We start from the raw sequence: 21,419 nt of genomic DNA on the forward strand, positions 1-21,419 counted from the left end.
AAAAGAGAGATAGGGAGAGGTATGTGACACTCTTATTCCCCGGTTATGTCTCTTAAATAAGAAAAGAGTGTCATATGGTTTAACAAGACCACACGAACGAGCGTAGGAAAAAGAACCAGCCTCACTCAGGTCAGTTAAGAGAGCCCTCACTCACCACCTGGTGATTACATGCTTCATCATTTGGCCCCACTAAAGAGGCAGAGTGCCTCTTTAGTGTGCTTCGACGCCAGATCTACTGCGGAGCAGGACTTGTGAGTTCAGGCGTGCAGTGAGAATTAAATTATATGGTGGTGAAAGGGTTAAAAATGTCTTTAGTGTATCCAAAAAATGATTTATTGGTTGATCACTTAGGACATATATTTAAAATTATGTGTAGGGAAGTAGTCCACAATTAATTGTGTGGTTATTTCCAAAAGTCGTTAATCGTCGGTCAACATGTTTCTTCCTTTGAAACGGTGTAAAGTTACCAGGCATTCGTCAGGACTCTAGAAGTGTACTAAACCCTGGCGGTATGGACACGCTAAGGCCCACCCTTACCTAGGGACGTGAAAGTGAAAAGGGAAGTGAAAAAAGTGCAAAGAAAGGAAGAGAGGTTGGCCTTCCTAATAACTCCTGGTTTAGGAGGCTTTCTATAGTAGGTTTCTGCACTTTAATGGTGTCACAGTGGTACACCATGGGTCACGGGAGGGGGGTGGTAGCGTAATTGGCACACCGCCCTCGACGCTAGGCACCCTCTGTGTACCTGCGATACCCCCTGACCGGACCCCGACGTGGTCCGGTCAGAGGGTATCTCCCTCCCGTGACCAACGGTACACCATTACGTTCGTCCACCCATCCATATCCAAACCTATCCATTAAAAATATAAATCCGGAGGAGCCAAGATGGCGACCGGGTCGGACGTGTAGTCCCTCGGCTCCGAGGACCGTCTCCTTCCTCGCGACTATCCTGCCGGCGATCCTGCGTTCTGAAGGCGCATTGCGGTGGCGGTTATGCTCCGACGGCCCGTGGGGAAATCCTGAAGCTCGGACCTCCTTGCGACCTGGAGAAAAGTTCGACGGCAGTTTGAGGCCCGCAGCGACCATGCGACCGGGGCCTCGAGTTAGTGCTGGAGCCGGCCGCGGAGCGAACAACATCGGGCATCGTCAGCTGTGCTGCACCGGTCGGACCCTCTATGGTGGGTGCGGCCGACTTTGAACTGCGCGCCCCACTTGACTACTGGTGCAGAATTGATTGTACCGGGTGAGTGTCAGTGGGGTTCTTTTGTGCCGGCGGCAACCTTTCCTGTGATTTGCCGAGTGCCCGTCTGTGTGCTGGCCCGCTGCCAGCGGGGGATTCCCGAATTACTCGCCCCACTGATCTCGACAGGGGCGGCTGCTTTTGGAACACTGCCGGCGGCCGCTCAGATCGGCTGGGTTTTCCTTGAAACCGCGAGGCACATAATGGCGCATAGCCTTGGGGAGCGGGGGCTATGGTGTGATCGAAGATGTGTGTCGCAGTGGGACACGACTGACGGGGACCGTGGAGATGTTCGGGGCTACGGCGTTTTATTGGCAGCTATCGTCTCTCTTCACCATGATACAGTTTACTCTGCGCGAATCCTGATCAACAAGGTTGACGTACTATTGATTCCACGGGGGTGCTCCAAAATGGCGGACCTGCCGGACCACTGCGATACTTCTTGCCCCGCTCCTGTTTCATGCAAGATGGCGGCCTCGTGCACTACTGGTGGTTATGGTGTTCCGGTATTCGTGGCTGTCCCTGCGACGGACGATGTTTGCCTTGACCGAGGTGCGACACATGGATTGCGACCACGATTGGACTCCTTTCCCCACGTCTTCCCCCCTGATACCCGGGGATCCTTCCAGAAGGGACGGGACATCGAGACTTTTTCCTTTGGTTCTGATTCGCTTGATGCTTCGAGGGTTGTATACTTCTGGCTCAGCAAGGGACCGTTGTACTCCAGTTCTCTTAGCTTACTTGTGTATTTGCAGCAAAATTCCCCTTTTGGATTACAGTTCGCGCCCGTTTGGGCTCTTTCTGCTAGGGGTGGGGGGCGCGTGAAGACGGGTCAGGGGTGACCGCTTCTTGTCGCTGTCCTGTGGTTCTCCTCGTTCCAGACCGGGTGTGGGGCGTATTGATTTTTGTATGCCGCAATGTGCCTCTTCTGTGACATTTATACTGTACGTTAGTAATGTTGTCGCTCACCGGACTGTGCATCCTGGATTTATGTTGGACTAAGGGAACTGTGATGCCGGGGGGCTGATGGTGGGCTCCTCCTCCGCTTCTCTCCCTTATTAGGGCTTTATATGGTTCCTTTCTTTCTTCCTTTTCTCTCTGCATCTATATTTAGTCTAGGTGGGTGGTAGTTTCTTTTCTCTTCTTCTAAATTTCGGGTTTCATGACAGGGGCGACAGGCACTCTGCTGAGGGGGGGGCCGTAGCTGGAGGCAGGGATGCAGGGTGGGGGGTATTCTTCGTTTTTCTTTCTCTTTTTCAGTTTCTAGGGCCTCTATTTCTTCCTGTTTTGCTTGCTTTCTTCTCTTCTTTCTTCCCCTTTTTCTCTATGGGTTTCTGCATGGTGTGTGGTTTACTCTTATGTCTTCGACCAGTATGGGGGATGTTATAATAACTTTCTTTTTAGATCCGGCGGGCGGGTGCTGCATGGGGGAGCGTGCTGTACTGTCTATTGTTTATCCTGTTTTAATGCGCATTCTCGCATGCGCCCCGCCTGCAGTGGTCCCGAATGTGCATATCCTGATTTGTGACGTCCCCTACCCCTGGTGTTACTATATTGTACGTCATCGGATCCTGTTCTATTTTTGATTCCTTTCAAAGAAAAAATAAAACCTCTCTTATCCTAGTGCCGTTATGGTGCGACAGTATCCTGGTTGTTGATCCGGACTTTTCGAGGCGGGATGTATGTGGTTTGAATTATTGATTTGCACTGCCCGTCTTTCGATAATAGCCGGCTGTGTTCTTGCCGGCTGGTGATTGTATTTGCCTTGTTTTAAAATAAAGGTTTTCAAAAAAATATATATATATATATATAAATCCATCCCTTTGTCCATCCGTCCTTTTATCTATCAATCTCTCCATCCACCCTTTCACTTATCTATCCATCCTTTCAGTCATTAATCTATCCAGCCGCACCTTCATTTCCTCCATCCTTTCACTCCAGCCATACTTTCATTCAGGCATCCATCTTTTCACAACTCTAGCTACCCTTCCACCCATTAATTTACTGTTTCACTCTTCCATCCATCCATCCATCCACTCACATCCATTCCAGCCTTCACTTATCTGTCCATCCATTCACCCTCACTTTCACTCATCCACCCATTCTTTTAATCATCCTTCCAGCCAATCTTTCATCCATCCTTCCACCTTCCCTTTCATTCATCCATCCATTCTTTTCTCATCCATCCATTCTCCCTATCATCCATCCTCTCATCTATCTTTTTCGCTCATCAATCCATCCATCATCCCTTTGACTCATCCCACCCATTTTCACTCACTCACTCACCCACCCACTCATTCATTTATTCATTCATTCATTCTCTCTTTCACTAACCCATCCACCCATTATTTTACTCTTCCATGCTTACATTCCATGGTGAGCAAAAGGACCATGGTTTGGGATGCCTCTCTCATCACCTTGTGTGTGTTTGAATTACTCTTCTGACCCCTCAGAACTAAATCAGGGAAATCAAGAAAGGAAATTAGGAGAGTGTTCATTCTGGAGTGGCTATCCCCCTGGCTTTTAGCAAGCTCAGAAATCTATGCAGATCCTTTGTGTGAAGTAACTCCATGGTATGTGGCTGCCCTGGAAATTAACTCCCGATATGAGGTGTTATCATCAGGAGGTGAAGGTTTGGCAGGGTAAAGATCTGGATCAGTGTCTGTAGGAAGATCTATATTATAACCATCCCATGGATCTGGTGGTGGTTGGCCATAAATGAATTAATGAATGAAAAAATGTATTGTTCAGTTAATAAAAACTTACAATCGCACACATTTGTACACATTTCAAACGTATTACAATTATTAAGCAATTTGTAAAAAAAAAAACACAATTAAAATGAGGGTTAGTCTTGCAGTAAGAACACTCAATTCATCGAATTAAAATGAGTAAAATCTTAAAGGTAAAGTGCATTTACTGATGACACAATCCGCCTACTATTTCCTCTTACCTACAGTACCCCGTTTATTCTGTGCGTTAACAACTTGCTAAACGCTATTAATAGATCTAACCATTCGTAATGTGTAGCATACAGAGCGTCCTAGTCAGTTTATTGTTGGCCATAAGTGTTATCCCCATCCCCTGTTTCAGGATCTGTACCCAGAGAGCCCTGTGGTGTGATGTCTAGAGAGTCTGACAGTGGTAGAATAGGTACTGGTGAAGATGGTGGAGGGGTATGAGGAATGGAGTGAAGAAGGCTAGTAGCCATATCTTTTTAAGAGGAATTTTATACCCAGTGTCTATTTTTCTCTTCTCTTGGAGAATGGTATTTCTATTTTGGCGACGAAATTTTCAGTGCCAAGCTGGATTTGTCCTTTTCATCTTTCAGAACTGAAGCTTTAGGTGCTGAAGTTGTGGTATCTCGACTAGAGTCCGAGCCGGAAAGCTTGACGTGCAATTTCGGCGCAAAGCCGGAGGGCGGGGTGTAGGCAGAGTCTCACTGCCTACCATGGCCGGATGCCAGTGGTAGCCCGGAAGCCTTATGGCCTTATGGCTTGGAGTTGGAGTTCTGCTGATCCAACTAGGAGATTTTTCAGATTTGTGACACACAGAGGATAGAAAACGCGGTCAAAACAATACCGACAAGGGTACAGTGGATTGCGGACCGAAGGGATCCCAACGAATGGTCTGGAACCAGAGCACATCAAACCACGTCCGAACCCCATGATGGAAATAAAATAATCCAACAATGGAGTCGAGACCATGTGCACTATCACAGAAAGGAGGAGTCACCTTTACTCGGCACTGGAAAAAGCCTTCTTCGAAGAAAAACAACTTGCAAACATCGGACCCAACATTAGATGGCAGGAGTATGTAAAGCATGTGTATCTACAGCACACATGCCTCAAACATGTAATTTATTCAACTTTTAAAATTTTAGATTGCAGCTGTGGCACAAAACGCCAAGGGCATGCAAAGCACCTGCACTGTGATGTTGCTTTTAGTTTTAATACCGCCACAGCAAAGGTTTTAACTATGCCGAAAATTACTTCACTAGAAAGCATTGGGGGTTGTAGATAGGGAATAAGAACAATAAAAAAAGGCCCAAAGAATACAAGAACACTAAAAATTTCAACCCTTAAAATAAAAAATCAACTAGAACAGAGTTCATGTACAATCTCCTGTTGATCATGTTCTGCTTTGAAATCTTGTGATGTTTAAGGTAGGAAGTTGGTTGCGAACCACAGTCATCAACAGCTAGGTACTTTACTCCAGGCGACCCTGCCAGCAATTTGTGAGAAGAAACAAGCTAACATGTCAGCGCATTAACGCCAAGGTTTAGGTGTGGTAGAAGTAGGGATAGGAAGAAGATGGGTATGGCATGACTGTGCTAATCGCTTGATCCTGCCCTACTTTAACATTGTTAATACTGTTTATTTTCTAATTGAACACCTTCTTGCCCATCTTAACTTGAAGACACAAACAGTTAGATCTTATATGAAGAGAAGGGAGATGAGACATTTCACATTGAATAAAGTAATACAGTATGGTTCTTACCTGGTTTGAGAGTGAGTTTTCATGTGCTCTTTCATTTGTGAATAAGTCACAAATGACTTCTTACACACACTGCAGGAATGCGTCTTGGTCCCAACATTTTCATGGCGATGTTCTTCCATGTGCACGGACAGTTGACTGTGTAAATTGAACTCATCACCACACTCACAACATATAAGACTCTAAACAAAAAAGATATTTCTTTTAAAGTTGTTGCTTCACATCAGAAAAAATGGCTGTAAAAGGTTAAGCACAAAATGTAACACATTTGACCAGATTTTCTAGATGGAGGAGGAGCTTTAAGCAAGTTATGCCAGCTAGTTTAATTGTAACTTTTTTATTTGTGTTTCCTTTCTTTGAGTCTAAAACAGCAGCTGGGAGACTAGTTGCCTGGCCGGCACAACTGGTCCCAGGACCACAGCCACACCATTGCTGCTTGTACTTCTATTCATGACTCTCCTGAGGTGGTAACAGAGAACAGTGGGATATTTCAACTCAGTGGGAGTGGGAGAGGCAGAGGGGGCAATATGGACAAAGTCAATGTTTCCTACTCTGCTTACTTTTTGACCAGGGCTAGACTTGCTCTGTGGTCACAAGAGGATGCAGAGTCTTGCTAGAGAACATGTGTCAAACTATCCAGAGCTTGTGCTGTGTTTCAGAGTTTAAAAATAAAATGTTACTGACCTTTAACTAACTGTTTGAAGCTTACTGTGTGGTAGATCATATGCTGTGGAACATCCTGCTATCAGAATATTACAAGTGGTTTACTCCAAGATTTTTACTTTCTAGTTTATGAATGATTTATGTGCATGATTTACAAACCTGAATGCACTGCACAATCCAAACGGTTCAGGCCCTTTTAGACACTGTTTTTCTAAGGTGTTTGGGAGCAAAATACACAAATATGTGTTGTGTTTATGTAGTGTGAGTGTTCATTTTATACCCAGGGAATCAAATTCCCTTTCTGCCCAATTTGAAGGGTTTCGAAAGAAAGCAGAACGGTTAATGATTTTATTGAGGTGAAAAGGTGACCCAATCTTTGAAAGGAATTCTGAATGTATGCAAAAAATTACTTTGTCGTCCTGAATGAAAGGTTCCTCCACTAATATCACTTGCAAATTGCCATCTCTGCACAAGGAAGTGACTGCTAACAAAAAAGCAACTTCCCATGCGAACGCCTGAAGTAAGCAGGAGTACAGTGTTTCAAAAGCCAGACCTAGAACTCTTGTTAGAACAGTGCTGAGATACCAAATCAACACATGGGTGCTCTAAGCAGGATAGCTCTCCTCATCCCTTCCATGAAGGTTTTAAGGCGATGGATTTTCCAAAGAGAAACTGATAGTCTGTTTTTAGGTCTCGCCTGGCGTTAGCCGCTGCTCTCACCATGCAAGGGCTTCTTGGAATCAATATGGTTCCAGAAGTCGTGTCTCTGCTCCGCCTGCAATTTACATTTGTGCGTGTCATTTTGCATCATGGGTTATGCAAAACACAGTGTCATTATTACACTGCAGGCATTTTAATCTCTCCTGGTTGCCACCCTGTCCACTTTTGGCCCCGCACACTGGGATTGGATCTTTTACTTGCGGCGGGAGACAGTGTCTCTTAATTAGCCGCTAAGCAAATGTTTTTAGTATTGCCTTTGATGTCTCTGGCGTGGCTTGTTTGAGTTTATCAAAGAACTTCAAACTGTAGGACTGAGGTTGCTTGAAATCTGGCAAAGCTTTTAATTTAGTGGCAATCGGTGCATTAGTTTGATGATCTTTGTTTACGGCGAACAGGAGAATGTGTTGGTTCTGTTAAGCAAGGGGCAGTTGTAAAGTCTTTTAACCTTCGCAGTGAGGCTTACTCATGTAAGGAAGCTTTGTGAAGCACTGATGAATGCCCAGGGATTATACGATTCCGTAAAATGCATGCTGGAGATGCAAGAAAACCACATACTCCCAGGAGATGGGTTCCGGGACAGTAATATTCCAGCCCATTCAGACATTCACACAGGGAGCCAACAACTCAGCCGGGCTCTAGCAGGCCTCCGGATTTTACTATCCGCCGAGCAGCAGTTTGCCAAGCCGCGCAGTTCCGCCTCTGCATCAATAGTTTGTGGGTCACCGGGTCACCAATAAACGAAAGGCTCCTTTGTTTCCAAAGTACTATATTTAAAGGGTGGATATTTATGATGGAGTATGCTACATTTCGATATTTCTCTTTATTGTAAATCTGGGGGCAGATAATCAGAAGGTGTTTGATGTCACTCAGAGTGGTACCGAGCGGCTTGCTAGAAATAGAACGTAAAGTAGCGAGCAGGAAGCCGTCTGTACTCGTATGAGGTCTATTGAATGCAGACATTGTCATTACAAAGGTTTTAAAAGAGCGCCAACTCGGTAGATATAACGCAGAAGGCATTATCTCGCTCCAGACAGTTATAGCAAAGATTTTGAGGTGGGGAACTAACAACGGATACCCTTTCAGAGGGTCTGGTCTCTCTGTGAAATTGGAGCATTATTCAAATTGGCGGTTTTGTGTGACCTTGGGCCGCACCGTCTGAAAGAGCTGCGGAGAAAGTTGCCTTTCAGGTTTTTTTATTTTATAAAAGGGATGGTGCACAATAGAGGTCAAATTTGAGCTCGAAATGATCCTAATTTTGGGGTTCTCTAAAACGAACTGGAATCTTGTGCCAATGCACGGGCCCAATTCTCATTTTACAGGGAAAGGTTGCAACTTGCCCTTTAGATGAACAAAAAATACTTTTAAACCCTTCAGCACCAAGAGTTTGATAAACGACACAGTGGATCAGCCATGCAAATGAGGTAGACTTTGAGGAAGAGGCATTTTATGGATTACAATTCTGCAGAGCTGATGTTTCATCATTTAGAAGATTACAAGTCCCTCGGTCAGCTGTAGAGTGAGCCCTTCCAAATCTGAAATAATTTGCAAAGTTGCAGGCACAGAAATCAAGTGGTAAAAGTGACACTTTTTGCTGTTAACTTAGAAAGAAATACAGTTGCAAACTTAATTGCAAAGCATGAACCTTTTTAATCCCAATGGGTTCTTAAAAAGGCAGAGTCTGGGACGGACCCAGTAACGAACATGGTGATACTATATAAGAAGTGTTGTCTCAAATATTTAATGGATGCAGTAATTGGTTTAATAAAAAAAAATTTTTTTTACCTAAGCGCCTTTTCCCTGCAACTCACTATGTTTTATGTACAAGAAAAGGGCTTGAGAGGGCCTTACCTATTCTGCAGTTTTACGTTTTTTTCGCTTGTTTAAAAGAAAAACTACCAGAAATAAAGCCAATCTTGGTGGAACAACAGTGTAAACGTAAGTTATGAAGGTATTACCATTTTTTTTCCTGTTTTTTAATTTTAATCCCAATGATTTTATTATTGAAAGACTTGTATTACTTCTGTTTGTGAGTTTTTGTTTTTTAAATAAACCCAAATAAAGTTAGATTTACACCTTCATCACCACCCCTTTCAAAAAAGAGCACAAAAAACTTAAAGCCTGGATGCATCAGAGATCCTCTGCATAAGGAATAATTACAGTACAAAGGGGTGTACACGATTACAAAAGTGTTACACAACCCTAAATAAGCAGAACTAGGGGGGGGGGCACATGTAGGTAAGTAATTCGCATACCTTTTTTCTCATGGTTTTGTTAGTGCACAGAATTGAAAGGTTGTGTATGACACTGATTCATAGCATTCTGTGTCTGATATGGTTGCGCGTGCACGTGGCGTTAATAGAAGTGGGTTTGTGTCTGGACAGGATGTGGAAAAGTGATGTATGGGGCAGAAAAAACATCCAGGAGTGGTTTCTTTTGTAGCCCAATTAAAGGACAGTCTCTTACACAATGTAGTTGTGCCCAGGGGGCATGCGCAAGCCCTGTGTTTTTATTTCGTCGAGCATTGGTGTCGCCCCATTAAACAGTTGGCACATCAAAGCGTCCCAGTTCCATGTGGATGAGACATTGGCCGCCCCCCTGCTTCTAGTGATGTTGTGGTTCGTGCCCTTAGTCCTTGCGGTGCCTGGTCCCAGCTGGCAATATGCCTTTCGATTTGGCGACCTTTATTTTCCGTTCATGGGGAGAGGGGTCGTGAACGGTAAGGACCACCCTAGGGGCTTCACAAAGTTGCACTGTGCCGGAAAGCCTCCAGAGCACACATTTAGCACTGTTAGTGTTTTTTTGGAAGGTCCCAGGTGTTAATGTATATATAGCAGTGGTCGTATTGCATGTGTGACGGCGCTATCAGCCAGCACTGCTTTTTTTTCTGTGCCTAAAGCAGGTTGCAATCTGTAGTTCCAATTTTAATGTTGCAAAGTATGGGTCAGAAATGCAATGTGGTGGTTATGCTTTGTTACGAAATGTAATCATTTTGTTTTTCTCTCGACATAAGATATTGTCTTTCTCACTCAAATCATGCTGTGTAACTGTAACCAAACTTGCTTGCATGTCTTCGTTCTCTGGCGGTAATAATGCAGGGCTTTTTGTTAATCAGAAACCGTAATCACAGGAGTCACTAACAAGTTCCAAAGTATTTAATGTGTTGTGATGATTACTCTCCAAACAAAGAGAGTTACCCAGGTGAACCAGAAAGGACCGGGTAATACAAAGTCATAAACAAAATCTTTTCCTTTCTGTGTTAATCAATCCTAGTGTGATCAATCTAGAGGACGCGTTTCAGTGTCTTTTCCTTATGTACACACACCTTCCTCAGGACAGAACATATAAAAACATCAAATCTTCGTACAATCAATCCTCTTATATGGGTCAGGTCGAGGATCAGAGTCTTTGTTATCAGACGAACTTCCAAACTTCCATCTATATGTGGATGAGGCAATCATATTATATGAGGCCTTTTTTTGTTGCTGCCCACAGAGAATGATTGCTCTCTTCTCAATAAAACTTGTTTTCTCTTCCGATCGGCCCCTTTGCTGATACCCTGTTAATAGTGGGTACTGTTATATCCTTTGTGCAGATTTGTTGAAAGAGAAAGTCATAGGGTTCTTGTAAATCGGCCCTAATGCTCCTTGAGGCTCCGCTCATAAATATTGTGGAGCAAGATGCGGGCCTTCGTAACAACGTGTATAGAAGGATATTGTAAGAACTGGGACCGCCAGTTCTCCGGGGGGTAGCATGGCTCGAGCAGGTAGGCGGCCAGGGGCTTATGTGTAAAGCAGCCACTTAACACACACATCCAATAAAACATACAGTGGCGCAATAATGGAGACCACACCAGATGTTGTATTTTGAAAAATCAAGATCTTTTATATAGGCTTTCAATCAGAGCAAGGCATTGGTAATTCATTAGCATTTCAAATAAGCATTTCATTAAGACATTTCATGTATCATGTGCAGATTGCATTTCTTTTGAAGAGTAAGCATGTCATTAAGACATTTCATTAAAATTACAGCTAGTTCATCTATGCAATGAAACGTTAACTGACCCCGCCTGTCGCATCAAACTCTTTGACAGGCAAAGGGGTAATGGTATAAACCTGGAGGATCCTACAAGAAGCGACAATTATAATGCATTTAAATAGCACATCAAACCTCTCACGGTCGCTTCTCCTAGAAAGGAATAAAACATATCAGCAAGTATTTTCCAGGTTAATAAAGAACTTCAAATAACACAGCCTTTAGTCATTTGGGACAAGCTTTTCTTCTTGTGAATACAGGTCGGCTGCGACCTAGATAAGATCATCAGAATACCAAGGAAGCCCACCTCTGCAAGAAAATTCAGTACAGTGAAGTGAACCTCCCTCTCAGTTCCGGCTTGTACATATGGTGCACTAGGAGCAAATCAGACTTATGGATACAGTGCACCTATAGCATTTCAGGCTTGTAAATACGATTCATGAAGAATAAGTCAGGCTGGTAATTATGCAGCACGATGAGTAATGCAGGCTGGTAAATTTGTAGGCAAAACGATTAAATGAGGCACATTGAGAAAGGGGGCCAACAGGACCCAGTCACAGTTAACCCCGGGGGAGGGGCGACCTCGGGCCTCACTCGGCCTACCGCCCTCCTCCCCAGGGGGTTACCTCACTTCTTCGGCCCTCCAGGGCCCTTGCGTGGTTCTCGGGGAGGGAGAGGGCGCTCTGACCCTCTCGAGGCCTCAATCGACCCAGCGCGGTGCAGACGCCACTTCAGGGCACCAGCGCTGGGGACGAGGCGGGGTTTCCATGCAGCGCAGACGGAGGGGGCTCTCAGGCTCCGCGGCCCCCTCCGCAACGATCCAGGGCTTCCCCGTGTGTGGGACGAGGCGCGGGGCAGCAGCCAATCGCTGCCCGGCTCAGGCGGGGGCGCAGCCGATGACGCGGTCGCGTCTCCCGTCACGTGATGGGATCCAAGCAGGCTTCAGGCCTAGCGCGGCCTGTCAGTTTCAATGCGGCGGCCCTCTCCTGGCACCGAGGGCCGCCGAGGGGGCAAATACGGCGCTGGTCACCACATGAAGGTGGGCAGCCCCAGGGCAGGCCGGAAGGGACACAGAAGCGTCGCGTGGGCGGCGCTGATGCCGCGAGGACGTGGGGCCTCTTCAGGCGCCTGGGGGAGCTGAGGTACAGCGCTAGCGTCGCTTCTCAGCGCTATGTAGGAGGGCAGATTGCAGCGCTCCACAAGTTAGTCAGTCTGAACTGTGGCAGGATGGGGGCTAATTATAGCGCTTATCACACAGTTCAGTCAGGGGGAGACAGGTAGGCCCAGCTGAAGGCAGGGGATGCGCAGGGCAGCTCAGTCCAGTACCTTGTCTCATGAAGTAGGTTTCTTGGCGCTTGGATGATTCTGCACCCTTGGTTGCTTGTTGCTTGAAGTTGCAGAAGAGGGGGGGAATGAGTTGAGGGCCTGAAGAATTTCTCCTCAGTCACTGCAGATGGGCCCTGGGGTTCCCTACCACTGGGCCAGATCAGGGGGATAGCTTGGGACACCTCACCCAGCTTAAGAGGCAGCACCTAAATCCTGTCACTCCCAGTAGCATAGGTTCCTCACTAGGCCCTCCCGCCTAAAACTCCTGCGTGGGTTCCCCAGGTCAGTGATGCCCCAACTGACTAGAAAGTTTCCCTCCTTTTCCTTATATAGTGTCAGTTGGCAGTTGGCAGTGGCAGTTGGTGCCTCCCCTATTCTGGAAGGTTCCAGGAGCTTCCCCACTCTAACTATGGACAGGGGCTGGGTGGCTGGTGTTGCATCAATGTATGGGGACCCAGCCTGCTCCTGGCAACTAGGGTGCTACACTAAAAAGACCACGCTGCAGTAGCAGGGGCCAGTGGCAGCAATGTTGAAAGTAGAGAGCACCTAAACCCTAACACAGGTTAGCTGTAAAAAGGTGCCCGAAGACCTAAGGACCAACAGAAAAATAGGTGGAAAAAATGAGGCCAGGGCGAACAATACAGGGCAAGATCATCCTAAGGCTGACAGGTCTAACATGCGTCCTCCCCAGCTGAAAGTGGGAGAGCTACCCAACCTCTAGGGAGTTCTTGTCAATAAGGCAGAAAAACCGGGAGAGACCGTCAGCATTGGCATGGTCAGCTCCGGGCCGATGTTCCACCCTAAAGTCCATCCCCTGTAGGGAAATAGACCACCTTAGCAACTTTGGGTTTTCGCCTCTCATTTGCATGAGCCAGCGAAGGGGTCGGTGGTCGGTTTGAACCAGGAAGTGAGAGCCAAAGAGGTATGGCCTCAACTTCTTCAAAGCCCAGACCACAGCAAAGGCTTCTCGCTCGATGGTACTCCATCACCGTTCCCGAGGAAGGAGTCTTCGGGAGATGAAGGCCACAGGTTGGTCTTGACCATCATCATTGAGTTGCGACAGCATGGCGCCTACGCCATGCTCTGAGGCATCTGTCTGCACAATGAATTCTTTTTGGAAGTCCGGAGTGGCCAGCACCGGAGCGGTGCACATCGCGCGCTTCAGTGTTTCAAATGCCTCTTGGCAAGCAGCCGTCCAGATGACCTGCCGGGTCTGCTTTTTGGACGTCAACTCAGTCAAGGGGGCCACGATGGTACCATACCCCTTGACGAATCTGCGGTAATAGCCAGTGAGGCCGAGGAAAGCTCAGACCTCAGTCTGAGTTTTGGGGGACTACCAGGCCATGATGGTCTCAATCTTGGACTGGAGGGGTTGCACCTTACCTCCGCCCACCAAGTGTCCCAGGTACACGACAGAGCCCTGTCCAATCTGGCACTTGCTAGCCTTGATGGTCAAGCCAGCCCGTTGTAACGCCTGCAGCACCTCCTGGAGATGTTGCAGATGGTCCTCCCAGGTGCTACTGAAGACAGCTATGTCATCCAGGTAAGCTGCTGAGAAGGACTCCAGGCCAGATAATACCTCGTTCACCAACCGCTGGAAGGTGGCCGGAGCATTCTTGAGCCCGAAGGGCATCACCCGAAATTGAAAGTGACCCTCAGGGGTGGAGAATGCTGTCTTCTCCATTGCTCCCTCGGCCATGGCAATCTGCCAGTACCCTGATGTCAAGTCGATGGTGCTGAGGTACTTGGCTGCTCCCAGCCGGTCAATCAGCTCGTCTGCCCGTGATATCGGGTGAGCATCTGTCTTGGTGACAGAATTCAACCCCCGATAATCCACACAGAACCGAAGTTCTGGTGTGGTGCCCGGTGGAGCCGCTTTTGGCACCAGAACGACCGGACTAGCCCACGGGCTGCTGGAGGGCTCGATTACTCCCAACTCCAGCATCTTGGTCACCTTACCCTGGATGCTGTTCTTTACTTTGTCGGACAGCCGGTAAGACTTGCTTTTCACTGGCGGACTGTCCCCTGTGTCCACATCATGGGTACACAGATGCGTAATTCCTGGCGTGAGGGAGAACAACGAGGCATGCTGCGCCAAAACCTGGCGGCAGTCCTTCTGTTGTTCTGGGGTCAAGGATGGAGAGAGGACAACTCCCTCTACTGAACCATCCTTTTCCTGAGCCGCTAGAAGGTCAGGAAGAGGCTCACTTTCCTCCTCCTCGCTCCCATCCGTCACCATGAGAGCCAGCTCCGATCGCTCATGATGAGGCTTCAGGCGGTTGACGTGGAGCACCCAGTGGGGCTGTCGGGGGGTCTTCAAGTCCACGACATAGGTGGTCTGGCCTTTCCGCTCCATGATCTCGTATGGACCAGTCCACCGGTCCTGGAGGGCACTAAGCTCCCCAGGCTCCATGACCCACACCTTCTGTCCAGTGTCCAACTCCACCGTCTGAGCGTTGTGGTCATACCACTCCTTCATGACGGCTTGGCTAGCCTCCAGATTGTCTGAGGCTTCCTTCCACAGCTTAGCCATCTGGCTGCGAAATGCCAGCATATAGTTGACAACATCCCGGGGAAGCTTCTTCGAAGTCTTCTCCCAACTTTCTTTGACCAGACTAAGGGGTCCCCTAACGGGGTGACCATAGAGCAATTCGAAGGGGCTGAACCAGACTCCCTTCTGTGGTACCTCGCGGTACGAGAACAGCAAGCAAGGGAGGAGGATGTCCCATTTCCGCCTCAGGTCTTCTGGCAGACTCCGGATCATTCCATTTAAGGTCTTGTTGAAGCGCTCCACGAGCCCGTTAGTCTGGGGGTGGTAAGGAGTGGAGAACCGATAGGTCACTCCGCACTCCTTCCACATGGCCTGCATGTAGGCCGACATGAAATTTGTGCCCCTGTCCGACACCACGACCTTGGGAAATCCCACTCGGGTGAATATCCCCATCAGGGCCCGCGCCACTACAGGTGCAGTAACGGTCCTCAGAGGGATGGCCTCCGGGTACCGAGTGGCGTGGTCCACTAACACCAGAATGAACCGATGTCCCGCAGAGGTCGGAGGGTCCAACGGCCCAACAATGTCAATACCGACCCACTCGAAAGGGGTCCCGACCACTGGGAGTGGTTCCAATGGGGCCTTCAATTTGGTCCCAGTCTTCCAACTGGCCTGGCAAGTCGTGCAGGTCTTGCAATAAGTGTCAGAGGCAACTCTCATCCTAGGCGAATAAAAATGTGGGACTAGCCTCGCAAAGGTCTTGTCCTGGCCCAGGTGTCCGGCTAGAGGTATCTCATGCGCCAGTTCCATCAAAAAGGCTCGGTAGCACTGGGGGACCACTAAGGCCCTCGAAGATCCATGCACCGGAACCCTTGGCTCACTGTACAGGAGGCCATCCTCCCGATACATGTGATAGTTGCCGGTCTCCTTGTTCATCACTTGGGCTTCGGCCTGTCGCCGCATGCCTTCAAGCGTGGGGCACTCCTTTTGCGCCCGACAGAATTCCTCCCGGGTAGGACCTCCTTCCACATGCCACTCGGCATGGGTCGGCAAATCCCCTACGGGAACGTCATCCACCTCCACGGACTCCGGGGTTACCTCCGCGGGCTCCCCATCCGTCACACGGGGTTTGTCCTCCACAACACTCTCTTCTGGACCGACAGTGGGTTGGGCCGTTGTTTCAGGCTCCAACCCGGATTGAGCTTCTTGCCGGGCAGCCGTGGACCGCGTGACTACGCAAGTCCACCCTGGTAATCCCAGCATCTCCGTGTGGGCCTTAAACTCCACTTCCTTCCAGGCGGTATGTTCGAGGTCATTACCGAGCAGACAGTCCACAGGCAAGGCAGGGCTGATCGCAACTCTCAACGGGCCTGACACTCCTCCCCATTCAAAGGGAACTTGAGCCACGGGATAGTAGCTCATTCTGCCGTCAGCCAATACGGCCGGATGGTACACATCAGGAACTACCTGCTCAGGGGACACCAGCCGCCTCACTACAGTGGTCATGCTGGCTCCTGTGTCCCTCAGAGCGTCCACCTCCTCCCCACTGACCTTCACCCTTTGCTGGTACTTAGCAGTATTCGATGGTAAGGGCCTCACTGGGACCATCTCCTTACCTCCAAGTGAAACCAGGGTCAAGCCTGTCCACTCCCCTTCCCTATCTAGGGGCAGCTCCAACCCAAGCGCTATACTAGCCACCCCGGGACTCTTGCCACCAGTGGGGGCTGGGGGTCGTTTGCGACACTGGGAATCTCCCTTGTAGTGTCCGACCTCTCCGCACTCATAGCACCAGACCACTTTTGGCTGCTGACTCTTGTCAGGGTAAGTGGGTTTTGGGGGACGGTTCTGTGGTGGGGTACCTACTCCTTTCCCAAACTGTCTAGTTTGTGGGCCTCGTGAGAACTCTGTTCTTTTATCACCACCCTCTTTCTTCTGAGGGGCGCCCTGTCCGCCTTTCGGGCCATCTCCCCCGGGGCTCTTGTGTGACACCCGGGTGCTAACCCAAATATCCGCCTCCTCCGCGAGCTCACGGGAATCAGTAAGCTTGCGGTCCACCAAATGTTGGCGCAACTCCGGAAAACACTTATCCAAGAGGTGCTCTCTCAAAAAAAGGTTATACCGACTCTCAAAATCACGCACCTCGCTGCCACGCACCCAACCATCCAGAGCCTTTCGGGCATACTCAAAGAAATCTACCCAATTCTGCGTGGACAGCTTATGGCTGGACCGAAACCTCTGGCGATACCTTTCAGGGGTGAGGCCAAAATGTTTGATAAGTGCCTCCTTCATGGGGGAATACCTAAACTGGTCTGCCTTCTCCAAATACAGGAGTGAGTCCCTGACATCAGGAGGTATATACCGGTACAAACCACCTCCCCAATGTTTCTCAGGCACCCCATGGGCAGTCAAGGCCACTTCATACGCCTCCAACCACCTGGCAATGTCATCCCCCTTGGTGTAGCTCGCTATCACCTCCTTGGGTAACCAGAATCTGGGCTCCTGCTGAGCCTCTGGTCCGCTGCCACCATTAGGACTTCCTGGCGCACTCAACTGCAATGCTCACAGCTCCATTTCCTTGAGCTGCCGCTCGTGCGCTAGTCTCTTTTCCTCCAACGCTAATTTCTTTCTCTCCAAAGCAAACTGCCTATCTTCCCTTTCTCTCTCTCCTTCTCGTGCTCTAATCTAGCAAGTTCCCACTTCAATCGCCTCGCCTCCCTCCTGTCTTCGTACTCCTGCGGTGTCACACTCTCCCTAGATACATTGCTCCCTGCCCTGGAACGTGGTCCTGACAACACATTATCTGATACATCAATGTTGAGCAAACCTGGGTCTTCCTGAGTGTCCACCTCCCCGTGTGTGACCTGTTCCCCATCCTCTTCTTCCTCTGGGTGGGCCTCTACCCATGCCCTTAAGGCGGTACGGAGCTCTTCTTTAACAGCTCTCGTCTCCACAGGCACCCCCATCCCCTGACAAAACTCCCTTAACTGCACTGCCGTGTACTTATCAAGGTCAGCCACCGGAACTCCATTTTACCAGGTGAGGACCCAGATAACCTGGAAGAAAAATTCTAAGACGTGGGCAACAATACTGGTTCAACACACTTTGATGCAGGCTAAACAGTGGTGAGCAATTGGGTTTGCTTGCAGCACGATAGGTGTCCAATTAATTGCAGCACACCCCGTCTCACTGGAGGGTGTTAAGTAGCTACAGGTCCTGGATCCCACCGCTCGGCACCAATGTAAGAACTGGGACCGCCAGTTCTCCGGGGGGGTAGCATGGCTCGAGCAGGAAGGCGGCCAGGAGCTTATGTGTAAAGCAGCCACTTAACACACACATCCAATAAAACATACAGTGGCGCAATAATGGAGACCACACCAGATGTTGTATTTTGAAAAATCAAGATCTTTTATATAGGCTTTCAATCAGAGCAAGGCATTGGTAATTCATTAGCATTTCAAATAAGCATTTCATTAAGACATTTCATGTATCATGTGCAGATTGCATTTCTTTTGAAGAGTAAGCATTTCATTAAGACATTTCATTAAAATTACAGCTAGTTCATCTATGCAATGAAACGTTAACTGACCCCGCCTGTCGCATCAAACTCTTTGACAGGCAAAGGGGTAATGGTATAAACCTGGAGGATCCTACAAGAAGCGACAATTATAATGCATTTAAATAGCACATCAAACCTCTCACGGTCGCTTCTCCTAGAAAGGAATAAAACATATCAGCAAGTATTTTCCAGGTTAATAAAGAACTTCAAAGAACACAGCCTGTAGTCATTTGGGACAAGCTTTTCTTCTTGTGAATACAGGTCGGCTGCGACCTAGATAAGATCATCAGAATACCAAGGAAGCCCACCTCTGCAAGAAAATTCAGTACAGTGAAGTGAACCTCCCTCTCAGTTCCGGCTTGTACATATGGTGCACTAGGAGCAAATCAGACTTATGGATACAGTGCACCTATAGCATTTCAGGCTTGTAAATACGATTCATGAAGAATAAGTCAGGCTGGTAATTATGCAGCACGATGAGTAATGCAGACTGGTAAATTTGTAGGCAAAACGATTAAATGAGGCACATTGAGAAAGGGGGCCAACAGGACCCAGTCACAGTTAACCTCGGGGGAGGGGCGACCTCGGGCCTCACTCGGCCTACCGCCCTCCTCCCCAGGGGGTTACCTCACTTCTTCGGCCCTCCAGGGCCCTTGCTTGGTTCTCGGGGAGGGAGAGGGCGCTCGGACCCTCTCGAGGCCTCACTCGACCCAGCGCGGTGCAGACGCCACTTCAGAGCACCGGCGCTGGGGACGAGGCGGGGTTTCCATGCAGCGCAGACGGAGGGGGCTCTCAGGCTCCGCGGCCCCCTCCGCAACGATCCAGGGCTTCCCCATGTGTGGGACGAGGCGCGGGGCAGCAGCCAATCGCTGCCCGGCTCAGGCGGGGGCGCGGCCGATGACGCGGTCGCGTCTCCCGTCACGTGATGGGCTCCAAGCAGGCTTCAGGCCTAGCACGGCCTGTCAGTTTCAATGCGGCGGCCCTCTCCTGGCACCGAGGACCGCCGAGGGGGCAAATACGGCGCTGGTCACCACGTGAAGGTGGGCAGCCCCAGGGCAGGCCGGAAGGGCCACCGAAGCGTCGCGTGGGCGGCGCTGATGCCGCGAGGACGTGGGGCATCTTCAGGCGCCTGGGGGAGCTGAGGTACAGCGCTAGCGTCGCTTCTCAGCGCTATGTAGGAGGGCAGATTACAGCGCTCCACAAGTTAGTCAGTCTGAACTGTGGCAGGATGGGGGCAAATTATAGCGCTTATCACACAGTTCAGTCAGGGGGAGACAGGTAGGCCCAGCTGAAGGCAGGGGATGCGCAGGGCAGCTCAGTCCAGTACCTTGTCTCATGAAGTAGGTTTCTTGGTGCTTGGATGATTCTGCACCCTTGGTTGCTTGTTGCTTGAAGTTGCAGAAGAGGGGGGGGGGAATGAGTTGAGGGCCTGAAGAATTTCTCCTCAGTCACTGCAGATGGGCCCTGGGGTTCCCTACCACTGGGCCAGATCAGGGGGATAGCTTGGGACACCTCACCCAGCTTAAGAGGCAGCACCTAAATCCTGTCACTCCCAGTAGCATAGGTTCCTCACTAGGCCCTCCCGCCTAAAACTCCTGCGTGGGTTCCCCAGGTCAGTGATGCCCCAACTGACTAGAAAGTTTCCCTCCTTTTCCTTATATAGTGGCAGTTGGCAGTGGCAGTTGGTGCCTCCCCTATTCTGGAAGGTTCCAGGAGCTTCCCCACTCTAACTATGGACAGGGGCTGGGTGGCTGGTGTTGCAACAATGTATGGGGACCCAGCCTGCTCCTGGCAACTAGGGTGCTACACTAAAAAGACCACGCTGCAGTAGCAGGGGCCAGTGGCAGCCATGTTGAAAGTAGAGAGCACCTGCACCCTAACACAGGTTAGCTGTAAAAAGGTGCCCGAAGACCTAGGGACCAACAGAAAAATAGGTGAAAAAAATGAGGCCAGGGCGAAAAATACAGGGCAAGATCATCCTAAGGCTGACAGGTCTAACAGATATGATCATACATGTTGTGGTGATTACTGTCATCTGGGGATGTCATTGTGCTAAAAATACATGTGAGCGAGTCTACGTTGCAGTAATGTACGATAATGTGCTGCCTTGCCAAAAGCTGCACACAACTGACTTATTCCTTCCAACTGTTGTGGATAATATATGATCCATTTTACAGTGAGGAAAATGGACCAGTGCTGAGAAACTACTTGAGTTCAATGTGCTAGAATGATTTTCAAATGTACTTGAGGACCTAAAACGTGCTGATGTGTAAAGAAAACATGACACCCATACATTATGCTTCCACTCACTGCAACTCAATGACACATTGCGTCATTTCCTTACTCTCTCATGGGAACTGACATACCTACACGTCTAATCGAGTTTGTCAGCATTAGCTGCCTACATAAACAAGCATTTTCAATGCAAACGTTCTCGCCTACTATGACAGTTTAATCCATTTTAATCAATTTTTTCTTCAAATATTCTTCAATAGTTTCTGAATTCATAACGAGACAACGTGAATCCAACCTTTGAATGCTTGAGAAATGCCCATCCGGGCCTTATGCAACAGCACGTAGGAACTCACTGTTCATCCTAGGTAACCATACATAAATGTATTCAATCCATGTCGGGCTGACAGCCCTTCATCTGGGATAGCTGTAATATTAAACGAACCATCAGTAAACTCAAATGATATAATGAACCATAAACTAAAAGAAAGCATTAATCTATGTAAACCATGCAATGTATAATGTGAATAAACAAAAACACCAACCCACATTACGCTATAAAACTTCACATCACAAGCACTGTATTCAATTCAACCAAAACATTTCTTAACAAAAATATTCAATATTAAGTCCATCATAATGATGCATCATCAATAAAATGCCCC

At 48.6% G+C, this 21,419-nt stretch overlaps 1 protein-coding gene across 5 annotated transcripts in view; it reads right to left on the reverse strand.

Annotated features, from left to right (window-relative positions):
• ZNF236 (zinc finger protein 236) overlaps positions 1 to 21,419 on the reverse strand; it is a 1,196,152-nt gene that overhangs the window by 1,053,973 nt on the left and 120,760 nt on the right. For all 5 annotated transcript variants that reach the window (XM_078687874.1, XM_078687872.1, XM_078687873.1 and 2 more), the window contains exon 4: positions 5,738 to 5,916. In XM_078687874.1, coding sequence (XP_078544000.1) covers positions 5,738 to 5,916 — 179 coding nt within the window. The remainder of the gene's footprint in view (positions 1 to 5,737; positions 5,917 to 21,419) is intronic.

Source organism: Lissotriton helveticus, chromosome 4_1 (assembly GCF_964261635.1).
Source record: "Lissotriton helveticus chromosome 4_1, aLisHel1.1, whole genome shotgun sequence".
In the NCBI taxonomy this organism is placed as follows: Eukaryota; Metazoa; Chordata; class Amphibia; order Caudata; family Salamandridae; genus Lissotriton; species Lissotriton helveticus.